The following is a 13,829-nucleotide window of genomic DNA, read 5'->3' as shown; positions in this document are numbered from 1 at the left end:
GTTTAAAGTTTTCCCTTAGTGAGTTAACGAGTTTAAAAGTCGGGTAACACGAGAAAAGTCAGAAATGAATCTTCGGTGATAACAGGCGAGTTCTAAGATTTTACGAATACAAGTCTGAGTTGAGAGAGTTTCATGATCACGTGTGGCTTGATTTCGAGATTGATTGTAATGCCTTGACCATTAACATCATGGTCTAGAAAATTTGACTTCGTTTAACAGAAATTCTCACTCGGAGAATTTGGTATAGAGTTGCTCTTTTCTCAAAGTTCGAGCGTAAGATGATGATGTTGTTCGTTTGCCTTCTTTACTTGAATAAGTTAAGATGTCATCTATAAATGTGATAACAGATTTGTCTAGATAAGTTGCATACGTGGTTTAGGAGGTTCATGAATACGGACGAGCCTTGGATAAATCGAATGGTACTAAGAGGGATTTACAACTAACGTTGTGAGTTCGGAAAAGACTCAGGAGACATCGTCTCCCTTAACCCCCAATTGATGATAACCGGAACGGAGGTCGTTTTGGAATACACACGGGATTCATGCAAGAAATCATGAGGTCATGGATGCGAGGGAGAGGGTATCGGTTTCCAACCGAAAATTACTCAGTTCACGATAATCTATACAAGATGATGGGGAAACATTTTTTTTTTTTTTTTTTTTTAACGAATAGGTTCCGAGCTCCCTAGTTCTATAGGTGTCAAGTCAAAAGTCTTAACGTATATCCTCCAATAAAATTTATAGGCACACAATATTTTCCGTTGGTCACTTAAATCGTCTAAGTAATATCTAGGGGAAAAAAAGTGGAATGTAAAGAGCACGAGTCAAAGACTTGGTTAATAAACATCTAGCGGTAATCGAATCGAATAAGTATGAAATATACTGTTTGTTGTGAAGAAACGTACCCGTGACTAGTCCATCGTCATCTCGGGCATCCTAGGTGTCGATGTTGAAAGTTCAACGGCGTGCGTTGGGGTTGATTTTCTTGTTTGGGCACGCACTCCTAAAATGACCCGGTTGGCCACATTCAAAACAAACACCCGTCTTGGGTGCATTGTGCTCCTTTTGGGCGACGGGAGCGGTATTCCTACAATCGTGGGCTACATGGCCACTTCTTTGACACTTCAAGCAAAATGGTTTGCCACATTCACCTAAATGATGTTTGTAGCACTCGTTACAATACGGTAGGTGTCCGGTATAACCTTTCTTGCCGTTGGGGATGAAGGGCTTCTTGGCGGGGTTGTTGTAATTGCTTGATTGGGGGGCTTCCCATTTTCTTTTATTGTCACCCGACTTATCCTCGGCTTTACGTGCCGGCACTTCAATCTCGTCCACTGTTTCAATCAATTGGCGGGCCATATTCAAAGCCTCTTGGTGGTTAGCGGGTTTGGATGACATTACTCCTTGTTTGATGCTCTTGGGGAGACCATCCATGTAAAGTTCAACCCTTAAAGATTCGGGGTTCACAAGATTTGGGCACATCAAAGCAAGTTCGGAGAATCGTTGATTATAGGCCTTAAGGTCATTCCCGACCGCTTTTAAAGTTCTTAGTTCGTGTTCGAGCTTACGGGTCTCTTCGCGCGGGAAGTATTCGGTGATCATCTTTTTCTTTAAGTCGGCCCATGAGAGTGTGTGGGCTTCATCGATACCCACCGACAGCACATATGTATTCCACCATGTGAGGGCGATACCGGCAAAAGTGTGGGTGGAATATTTGACTTTGTCTTGGTCCCGACAACCGCTTATGCTAAAAACGGCTTCTGTTTGCTCAAACCATCGGGTGAGCACAACCGGTCCTCCGGTCCCATCGAAGGTGTGAGGTTTGCACCCCATGAAAGTTTTGTAGGAGCAACCCTCGTTTGAATTTCCGGCTCCATGGTTGTTGTGGTTGTGGTTGTTATTGATGTCGGAGGAGGTACTAGCCATAGCCGCACCTATGGCGGCGGCTATCATGCGTTGAAAAGCTTGTTCGGAAGTTTCATTACGTGGCCCGCGACGGGGAGGCATTGTTCCTTCAAGACACAAGAATATCTTTGATTAGTATTCTCAATAATACTAATCATGATATGGAATGATGATGTAGAGAAAATTTTCCTTGACTCGCCTTAAATTCTTTATGTCATAATGTCGGAATGTCCATATGAATCACCGTAATATAATCCCGGAAATTATATTACCCTGATTCTCATGTGCATTTAACATTACTTCATAAAGTCAAGGTGGCGCGTCAACAAAATTTATCAACGTAAGATCAAGATCGAATACGAGTTAGATATGATAGAAGAGTTCGAGTATAAATGCACAAATAGTCAAGTAATTCCTACTTCAGTCTATATGCCGGTTGTAGTCTAGATTCACCTATGTACCCTATGACTCGGGGTGGACACAAATGAACTCTAAATCCCTACAACCAAGGCTCTGATACCACCTGTAGCGACCCCGACAAATCGTCAAGTGACGGCGTCGGCTACGTGGGTCCCATTACCTGATTATAAGTCTTTAAGATAACGTTTGACGAAAATATGTCGCCTTCATTTCAAAATAAAGATTGTTTCAAAGTTTACAAGAATTGTTCAACCAAAAGTTAAGTTACAACGTTATAAGTACGATTGAAATCTAGGCGACACGGTTTAAAGTAAAGTCAAAAGACGCTCCATGAAAAGCATGTATACTCGACATCCAAAGCAAGTATCAAATAATGAGCGGAAGCATGTATCACATATCGTGCAAGACCTGAGAAAAACATAGAAATCTGTCAACGAAAAACGTTGGTGAAATCATAGGTTTAGTAAGTAAATTGTATTGAACCACAAGGTTCTTTAAGAATTTCTCAACCAGAATCATTCACATTCCAAAATAGTATTTGTATCACGAGCACCCAATTATCAAGGCTTAACCGAATCTTCCCTCTGAATTTTGAATTTAGTGTTAGAACTTACACTATACATTGTTGAAATTATATTTCATTCACTAACGGTAGCGAACCGTCTGAATGAGGGTTTGTTAAACCCGTATGGCCACACAACATAATTACACGCTTACACTTACACCCTGCAAGTGGAACTAATGATAATTGGATTGAGGACTTTTGTTCAAACTCGTATGCATCTTTGTATTCGTATTTGTTCACAATGTAAAAGCATGAAAAGTAGATAAGTATGAAATGTATGTGTTTCTCAGCCCACGATGTAAAGAATAAAAGTGATTGAAAAAGTGGGACTATGATCTCACCTTGAGTACAAGAGTTAATAAAGTACTTCAACAAGTAACCGTGTGCAAGGACAAGGCTAGTCTTGACCTAAACATATAGGTTATATCAATAACGGTAACACAAACGGTCAAAGATGTTCAATTAGTCCTATGGCTCGTTACGACTCGATTATGAAGCATGTGAGTCAAATTGTCAAGTTTCATGCAAGATACAAGTATAGAATCATGTTAGAAAGATTGCATAATTAATTGGTTAAGTTTGACAAAAAGTCAAACTTGGTCAAAGTCAACGAAAAAGTCAACATGTTCGGGTCGGGTCTCGGACAAATTTTCTATGCTAGTTATTCATATATAAGCATGTTAGAACAAGTTGCATGCGAATTGGAAGTCTAAAACATGGCAAACATTTCACGTGAAATGGACATTGGAGACAGAAGCTGGGCACGGCTTATGCCGCGCCGCGGCCAGGCCTGTCGCGCCGCGACAATGGCCGTGGCCTGGTCCCAGGCCTGTTTCACTTGTTCAAGACTTGGTCAATTTTCAAACAAACGCAAAACTCAAACCGTAAACAACTAGAAGACGTATCTTATACCGTTGGAAAGGTCTTTTGACAAGGAACACAACTAAACATGTTTCACCAAACAAAAACATCATTTATAATAGCCGAAAACTCATCAAGTGATCATTAAACGTTCATTTTTAAGGTTTCAAGTTCTTCAAATGCAATTTGAGTTTCGGGAAACCAATTCACACATATAATATGCCGTTTTGAAGGTAATGAAACATACATTACAACTAAACACTAATAATTAACATTCCATGGCATTCAAGCATCCAAAAATTCATGTCAAGAACTATCAAACCCTAGTCAAACATCTCAAAATCAATAATCATATTTTTGGAGTTTCCTTAATCAACCTATACATCAAAATGAAGCTAATGATACTAGTAACACTTTTAAAACATGCACTTTAACAATCTAACAACATTTGTTCATCCAAAATCAAGGATTTAGCAAGTAATTTCATATTGAACTAGTTACACCAAAAATAACGAATCGAGCATACAAATTACATACACGACATCACAATGAGCCATAGACACTAATTAACAACTTTATAACTCAAAAATCTCAAGAACACATAAAATTAGTGATTTTAGAAAGTTACCCAAACGAGATGAGGTTGGTATGAAATCGAAGAGGAAGATGCAAGGATTCCAAATATGTAATTTGTTTTGTTGTAAGTCTCCTAGATCGAATTTAGATGATGATTTATGAAGTTGGGGTTTGTGTGTGTGTTCTTGCTAGAGAGAAAGAGAGAGAGAGGGAGATGGTTGAATGGTGGTGATTGGGGTGGACTAGTTGACCTAGTCAACTAGTTTGCCCCGTGTCAATTTTAGTCCCTCGAGTTTAGAAGCGGGTGCGGGATTTAACCGATCGAATATTTTTAAAACGCAAGTTAACGAGAGATGTTATAATTAAATAACGAGAATATTATGAACGTTCGTCAACGGAGTCGACGAATTTAAATACGAAAGATATTATTTAAAAAAAAGACGGTGTTAAAATAAATTTAACGGAAAAACGCGGGATGTTACAAGGGCGAGAGCGGTACAACCCAGAATCCTCTGGAAGAACTTAAATGGAGAGAAGGCGGAGACTTTTAGAGCCAATGTTGTTGAAAGAATGGGTGATGAATTAGAAAATGCAGCCTTTATTGATGCAGATCAGATGTGGAATAACCTAGCGTTCACCATTAGAGGGGTGGCAAAAGAATCCTTGGGAGTGGCAGTTGGGACGTCGAGAGCCCAAAATGGTCGTAGAGAATCATGGTGGCTTAACGACGAGGTCCAAACTAAAGTCGCGGTTAAACAAGCGAGGTTTCGGGAGCTCACCTCCTTTAGAGGGGGTACACTAGCAGACAGAAGTAGCATAGAAAATAGCTATAAAGAAGCCAAGAGAGAAGCAAAGATCGCCGTTACACGTGCAAAAGATAAAGCTTACGAAGACTTATATAAGAGACTAGACTCTAAGGAAGGAGCAAACGACATCTACAGGATAGCCAAAGCTAGGGAGCGTCGGCGAAGAGACCTGGATAACATCAAATATATCAAAGATAAAAATGGTCAAAGCATAGTAAAGGAAGACAAAATTAGGAAACGATGGGAAGAATATTTCTCATCCCTTTTCGATGGGGGAAGGCCCGGGAATGGAGAACCTCATGTCTATGATATGACCCCACAATATCAAAATAACTGTTTCTGCACGAGGATTAACCAAGAGGAAGTTAAATCGTCCTTACGGAAGATGGGCAGAAACAAAGCAGTAGGACCGGACCAAATCCCCATAGAGGCGTGGCGGTGCTTAAGCGATGATGGGGTTAGGTGGTTGACAAATCTTTTCAACACGACGTTTAGAAGCGCAAAAATTCCAATGGAGTGGAGACTGGGCGAGGTTATTCCCATTTACAAGAACAAAGGGGATGCGCAAACGTGTAGTAACTACAGAGGTATAAAGTTACTTAGTCATACCATGAAACTATGGGAAAGAGTGATTGAGACTAGGCTTAGACGCGAGACAAAGGTGTCAGAGAACCAATTTGGGTTCATGCCAGGACGCTCTTCGATGGAGGCAATTCACATTATTAGAAGTCTTATGGAGAAGTATAGAGAGAAACAAAAGAACCTACACATGACTTTCTTAGACTTGGAAAAAGCTTATGATAGTGTCCCACAGGAGTTAATTTGGAAGATCCTTAATGGTAGAGGTATCCCAAGTAGGTATATAAGAACTATTAGGGATATGTACCAGGGGGCGAAAACTCGCGTTCGAACGACAGTAGGAAACATATAGTATTTCCCAGTAGAAGTAGGTTTACACAAGGATCTGCTCTTAGCCCTTTTCTTTTCGCTTTAGTCTTAGACGTGCTATCTCAAATGATACAAGGGAGTATCCCTTGGTGCTTGATTTTCGCCGATGATATTGTTTTAGTATCGGAATCCTAGGATGAGCTAAACAGAAGGCTGGAGCAATGGAGGAATGCCCTGGAACAAAATGGACTTCGGATTAGTAGACTTAAATCGGAGTATCTTAGGTGTGACTACAGGAGGATCGAAGAAGATCACAATGATACAGTGGATATTCGTATTGGGGATCAGGTCTTCCATCCACAGGATTCCTTTAGATACTTAGGATCAATGCTACACAAATCAGGAAGGATAGATGAGGATGTGACCCACCGTATAAGGGTAGGATGGTTGAAGTGGAGAGCTGCGAATGGGGTTTTGTGCGACAAGAAGATACCCCTTAAATTGAAAGGGAAATTCTTCAAGGTAGCGATTAGACCGGCCATGTTGTACGGATCAGAGTGTTGGCTAATGACGAAAGCCCAAGAGAAAAGGATGGAGGTGGCAGAAATGAGGATGCTTAGGTGGACGTGTGGCAAGACCATGTTAGACATGATACCTAATGGAGTTTTTAGGGAGAACTTAAAAGTTGGGAATATCGTCAACAAGCTGAGAGAATGACGACTTAGATGGTTTGGCCATGTAAGGAGGCGGCCACCCACAGCACCCATTAGGAGAGTGGAAGCCCTCATGGTTAGCGGCGTAAGGAGAAGAGGTAGACCTACACGTATGTTGGAGGATAGACTGAAGCTTGACATGAAGGAGCTTTTATTGACCGAGGACATGACTTCTGATAGAAATTTGTGGAGTAGTAGAATTAGGATTGATGACTAGGTTGTATATATATTTTTATATTCTTATTCATTTATTTATTTTTTAGTTTTATATATTTGTCGTATGCCTTTTTGCCTACTTGCTTTCTTGTTTCATATATGCTTTTTTTTACTTACTTATACTTATTGTAGCATATCCCAACATGTTGTCTGCATTACACTATACTTATTTACATGCTTTATTGCATTATACCATTATATGTTTGTATTATAATATATCGCATTAATTTACACGTATTTACATGCTACATGTCTTTATGCTTGCATAGTATACTTATTTGTTTTATATTGCATATTATACATACATGCTTCATACCTACATGTCTACATATACATATTATACTTGCATGGTTTGTTATACTTGCATATTTGACACTTACTTATTTTACTTATATGTTCTATTACTTCAATAACATTCATAATTTAAGCTCGAAAGTTTACAGAATATAGAAACTAACAGTTTCTATATGATGTAACACTGATAGCACGAAGAGATTAATGAATTCGGATAAGAATATTTATGAAAATATTCTCAGAAATATGGAAGATATTTATAATGAAAGATACGATGATATCTTGGAATTTCTAATATCGAAGGGTGGTGATGAAATTTTGTCCGCAAGAGTTTGAAGTCAGAAGCAAGGTATTTGCTAAAGATTTCATCAGAAACAGAATCATCAGGATTCTTAATGTACAAGTTTAGTCCTTGTGATTTGTTCAGAGACTCCTTCGTAGTTTGCTTAATCAGTTTTTCAATTTCAAACTTTTTCTGAGCTTTTCCAACATACCATTCTTTATCATCAAACTTTCGATGATTGAGGTCGTTTACGGTAGTATACGGTTTCTGCTGCTTCATTCAGCTTTTTCAACATTCAGAATATTGATGTGTAGACTGAGTGCTTTTCAGAATTTCATAATGAAAGATCATAATTCTAAGAGATAAACGTTATGCATATAACTGTTGATGTAGATATGCTGTGAGTTTTCAAAGTACTGATTGCTGATTCCCGGTAATTGGTATAGCAGTTCTCATTACCAGATGCGGATGAGTATATGATAGGGTTTCAATGAATAAATATAATGATTTATCAGAGAGATTTAAGCCAAGAAGCATCGAGGTTATTGGTACGTCTGCTGATAATATGGTGGAATATAAAAGAATTCTCCGGTATCAAAAGGGTAATCATATATATCAGGATTATAGTAAGACTACTTCAAATGAAAAGTCAAAGTTGACTTGCTGGATCTGTGACTAAATTAGCTACTTTGAAAAGGGATCGCGAAGTTATTTTTGCTAATAAATGCCAAAGGATCTGACGCGGCTACGTGTTAAACTTTTACTCAGTTGCTGAGAGTTTCTCAGGTGCATAACTATATGCATAAATCTTTTCTTCCGTAGATGAAGTGCGGTTGATTCATCCTATCGATTGAGGTGTTTTCAAGAATCACGAAAGGTTTGAACGCAGATTGTAATCGTCAAGATACAAATAAAGTTTAGAATGAAATCAAGTGGCAAACTTGAAGAAATGTTTAGTTTCATATGTTATAATCAATATTTTAATTCATTTTAATTGTCCGATGTCATTATTCCTCAATTGATAGTCCACAGTTAGCAATATATAACATTCAAATTAATTAATACGTGTCGTGACCCGTATACGTCTCAGACTCGATCACAACTCAAACTATATATATTATTGTAGAATCAACCTCAACCCTGTATAGCTAACTCCTGCATTACTGCATATAGAGTGTCTATGGTTATTCCAAATAATATATATAGATGCGTCGATATGATATGTCAAAACCTTGTATACGTGTCCCGATATTTAAAGTGCGTAAAATAAATAATAGAAATTAAATGACGATAAATAAAGTGCGTAAAGTAAATAACAGAAATTAAATGACGATAAATAAAATTGCGATAATTAAATTGCGATAAATAAATTGCGATAAATAAATTGCGATAAATAAATTGCGATAAATAAATTTTGATAAATAAATGTAATACGGAATTAACAGTTTGCTAGGAACAGTTAGCTAGGATTTTGTTAGCGTGAATTCTTAACAAAATTCTTCATAAATAATTTGTCTGTTTCTAACAAATTTTATTTTGTCAATTGTTTTCTTCATTATGCCACTTGCTGGATTCTGATAGGTCAAAATTCAAATATGAAATTGAATGAAAATGATTATTCTGCGGTGAACGGATACGTATATCGGTGGTTGTAAGTAGGATAGTAAATGACTGTTGAATTAGATTTGAAAGAATGTACAGTGTACTTATTAATGTGAAATCTAAATATTCCTCGGGTATTACCTACCCGTTAAAATATTTTCACCAGTAACAGTTTGTACGAAAGAATTTTTAATTACAATCTTTATGAAAATATATTTACATATATACTTTCTTCAGATATAATCATGGATTTAATGAGTTAATATGATATTAAACTCATTTGATTTACTGTTAGAACAAGAATATATAATCTCTAAAATATTAGAGATTACATAATCGCCATGTCGAACGAAGATAAGTAATATAGAACGTCATGTAGAATGATGGTTATGCTCAAGGTACAGAATGATATGTTGAGACATAAATTGTTGATGGTACTGGTGCTGTTACTGATGGTACTGTTGGTGCCGGTGGTGTTGCTGAAGCTGGTAAATTTTGCACCATATTCTCCAAATTGATTACTCGAGTGCGGAGTTCGTTGACTTCTTCTATTATTCCGGGATGATTGTCGGTAGGAACGAGCGGATGAATAAGGTTTAGAATATGAGTTATGATATATTCGTGGTGAGATACTCTGAGGGAGAAATTGGTGTTTCGAACAGGTTCGTCGATAAGTGTTTCAGGTTCTTCGCCAAGAATGCAGGTTGGTGGTTGGAAAGGATAGCCTTCTTCTCGTCTCCATTGGTTAAGTCGCCTACGAACTCATCAGATGAATTGGGGATGGATGATTGGCTGATTCATTCTGGTGACGCTTCTTCCGGAGCTTAGGTGAACATCCATGTCGGAATAGTTGTCCGAATAACTATCGGAATAGCTATCGAAATCTGAGAGACTCGAACTGGTTGCAGGATTCATCTCGTACGATCAGATGAAGGATTTTCGATAAGAAATAGATTATAGAATGTAGATTAGTACCCTGCAATACATAATTCACATATGCATATATAATACTAAAATCCCATAAGTTACGGAGGAATCTACAGAAGTTGTGAGGCAAAGTTACAGTAACAGATACACTAAGATATGAAGTAGCAGATACGCTAAGATATGAATTTTGTCTATACACTATTCATGCAGTCAATGCAGTAAAATGTGTCTAGACTAAGAATGATAAGCAGATAATTTTCGACACAAAATGATAAGCAAAACTTTTGACATGCAGACACGGTCGAAGTCCAGACTCACTAATGCATCCTAACGACTTATTAGTTAGACACACTAATGCAGACTTGGTTCGCTAAGACCACCGCTCTGATACCAACTGTGAAGACCCGTCCTAATCCATCCGGACGAAGTCCATATCATAAACGATTCACAACAGTTGATTACATCGCGAGGTACTTGACCTCTATATGATACATTTTACAAACATTGCATTCGTTTTTGAAAAGACAATCTTTCATTACATTGAAAGTTGACGGCGTGCATACCATTTTATAATATATCTAACTATAATTGACTTAATAATAATCTTGATGAACTCAACGACTCGAATGCAACGTCTTTTGAAATATGTCATGAATGACTCCAAGTAATATCTTTAAAATGAGTAATTGCACAGCGGATGATTTCTTTTGTACCTGAGAATAAGCATGCTTTAAAGTGTCAACCAAAAGGTTGGTGAGTTCATTAGTTTATCATAAATAGTCATTTCAAAATTTTTAATAGACCACAAGATTTCATATTCAGTTCTCATAAATATACGTCCCATGCATAGAGACAAAATATCATTCATATGGATTGAACACCTGGTAACCGACATTCACAATTTGTATATAAGAATATCCCCATCATTCCGGGATCCTCCTTCGGACATGATATAAATTTCGAAGTACTAAAGCATCCGGTACTTTGGATGGGGCTTGTTGGGCCCGATAGATCTATCTTTAGAGTTCGCGTCAATTAGGGGGTCTGTTCCCTAATTCTTAGATTACTAAACTAAAAAGGGGCATATTCAGTTTCGATCATTCAACCATAGAACGTAATTTTGATTACTTGTGTCTATTTTGTAAAACAGTTATAAAAGTTGCGCATGTATTCTCAGCCCAAAAATATAAAGGGTAAAAAGGCAAATGAAACTCACAATACTGTATTTTGTAGTAAAAATACATATGACGTCATTGAACAACTGAACAATGCAGGGTTGGCCTCGGATTCACGAACCTATATCATTTGTATATCTATTAAAACATATAGTGGAAATTACATAATTTCATTTATATATTAATTATATATTTGTAGTTATATAGGGTTTACTAAATTCTATTTTAAAACATATACTTTGTTTTTATATATTATATCTTAAGTTATATGTTATATGTATTTACTCTGTATATATACATTTAAAATAATTGATATTTATTCATTTAGTTATATTAATATATTTATGGTTAAAAACCGAAAGTTTGTTATATGTAAGTATTTATTTAAATAACACCAATATGTCTGATATCTAGCTATATGAAATATTAATATAGTTGTAGCATATGAAATAAGTATATTTTACATACAAAATGTTTATTTGTTAAAATGATAGTTTTTGATGGTAATGATTTACTAGTAAAAATATTATTAACTTTATCAATAATAACGATAATACTAATTATAATACCTAGGTTAACGATAATAATTATACTAATAATTATGAAATGTTACAAGTACTAATATTAACGAAAATAATAATATTTGAAATAATGATAATACTAATTACATTTAACAATAATACTAGTTAATAATAATAACAATTATAATGATATTAACAATCCTAATAACAATAATATAATATTTATTATAATAATAATAATAATAATAATAATAATAATAATAATAATAATAATAATAATAATAATAATTAGAAAGGAAGAGAAAATATACCCTTTAACAGAATTGTTCTAAAAAGAAATGCCCACAACCGGGCTCGAACCCTCGACCACTCGATAACCCAGTTACACCCTTAACCACTCTGCTGTGTCTGCTTATCTGAGTATCTCAGATTCTAATTAATTATAAACAGTATACTTTTCTGTTTCCTAATTCCTTCTTCTTCCTCAAACCTTAATCGATCCAATTAATCCTCATAACCATAAAAACGAAATTATACACTTGTTTATGACTTATAACATTTACAAAATCATATAATGTGATCGTGAAAAAAAAGAAAAAATGAAACAGAAATCGAACAGCAAAACTGCTGTTGTAGTTACGGTTTAAAAAAAAATGATTTCTTATTTGGTAACGTTTTAGGCCAAAATCATAACATGAAATACATTGTAATACACTCTTAGAAACTCTAGGAATTAAAACTTTCAACAGAAACATTAGAACGAAAACGAATTTCGCGATGAACACAAAGTTGACTTTTTAAGGTTAGAACTTTGACTGCCAAATTCGTACTCAATATTGAGAATTGAAACTTGAGATTTTGAGGAAAGATTCACGACATGAATTAGAAATTTTCTGCATTTATAGAATTTGAGAATTTGTTCGAAATCAAAATATGCTCAAAAAGATGGACTACACAGGTAACAAGCTGTGATATTATCCTTTAAAAAAAAAAGAAACGAATGGAAAGAGTAAAGACTTCCTGTGATGAATTACTGGATTTACGTATATATGATTGATTCAAATGTTGTTTTGTAGTTGAGTTGTGGTCGACAGGTTGTCACAGGAAAACAGAGATAAAGAGAAAAAAAATACAGATAATAATAGACAAAAAGTTTACACGCATATGAATATATATATATCAGTGTTTATATAAATTAACATGTCTGTAATTATAATGTCTGTAAATATCTGTATCTATATTATATTTAATCTTACTCATTAGTAACAAAATAATTATACTCTTAATATTATAATAATAAAAATTTATAATAATATACAAGTAATAAAAATAATATTATTATTACTGATGATGATAATAATAACTATAACATTTATAACAATAATATTAATAATAATAATAATAATAATAATAATAATAATAATAATAATAATAATAATAATAATAATAATAATAATAATAATAATGCTAATTATAATATTAAAAAGAGTAATAACAATAATAATCATGTTTTGAAAATATGAAAATGATAACAACAATGTTTGTGGTGATATCAAATAATATTAGTTATATTAATATTATTAGTGATAACAATAATATCCATAATAATGATATAACATTTATACATATCATATTATATTGGTATATATATATATATATATATATATATATATATATATATATATATATATATATATATATATATATATATATATATATATATATATATATATATATATCTTTGTATCTTATATTAAAATTAAATATACAATTATTAATATTAAAATTAACATTGGTAATAAAATTGACTGTGATAATCATAGTATTGTTAATAACAATAATACTAATAATACTGATAACAATGATGCATAACAATTTTTTTTTTATCAACCTATATATATATCACGTTCGTATTTATAGAATATCAGTAACAATACTGTTGATATTATTATTATTAGAAATAGTAAGTATGTTATTATTATAGAAATTATATTTATACTTATATTATATAAGTATGTGTCATTACCTATGTAACACTTAATATATTGTATATTAACTCTTATTGAATGTTTAATATT

The 13,829-nt window shown here is 34.5% G+C and overlaps 1 protein-coding gene across 1 annotated transcript; it reads left to right on the top strand.

Annotated features, from left to right (window-relative positions):
• Positions 1–4,896: 4,896 nt before the first annotated feature.
• Positions 4,897–6,745, top strand: LOC139839810 (uncharacterized). Its single transcript, XM_071829976.1, has 3 exons — positions 4,897–5,841; positions 6,216–6,458; positions 6,692–6,745. Exons 1-3 carry the CDS (start codon positions 4,897–4,899, stop codon positions 6,743–6,745), a joined length of 1,242 nt encoding a protein of 413 aa, XP_071686077.1.
• Positions 6,746–13,829: the final 7,084 nt, after the last annotated feature.

The sequence above is a fragment of the Rutidosis leptorrhynchoides genome, chromosome 1, assembly GCF_046630445.1.
Source record: "Rutidosis leptorrhynchoides isolate AG116_Rl617_1_P2 chromosome 1, CSIRO_AGI_Rlap_v1, whole genome shotgun sequence".
Lineage (NCBI taxonomy): Eukaryota > Viridiplantae > Streptophyta > Magnoliopsida > Asterales > Asteraceae > Rutidosis > Rutidosis leptorrhynchoides.
This window is presented reverse-complemented; position numbering and strand designations above follow the sequence as displayed.

What these genes read in the sequence shown, in the direction of transcription:
- LOC139839810 (XM_071829976.1), top strand. Translation starts at nt 4,897, where the DNA reads ATGGGTGATGAATTAGAAAATGCAGCCTTTATTGATGCAGATCAGATG. An exon ending in CAGGACGCTCTTCGATGGAG is followed by an intron (nt 5,842 to 6,215) that starts GCAATTCACATT and finishes TCGGAATCCTAG; the next exon opens with GATGAGCTAAACAGAAGGCT. An exon ending in ATGTGACCCACCGTATAAGG is followed by an intron (nt 6,459 to 6,691) that starts GTAGGATGGTTG and finishes TGGAGTTTTTAG; the next exon opens with GGAGAACTTAAAAGTTGGGA.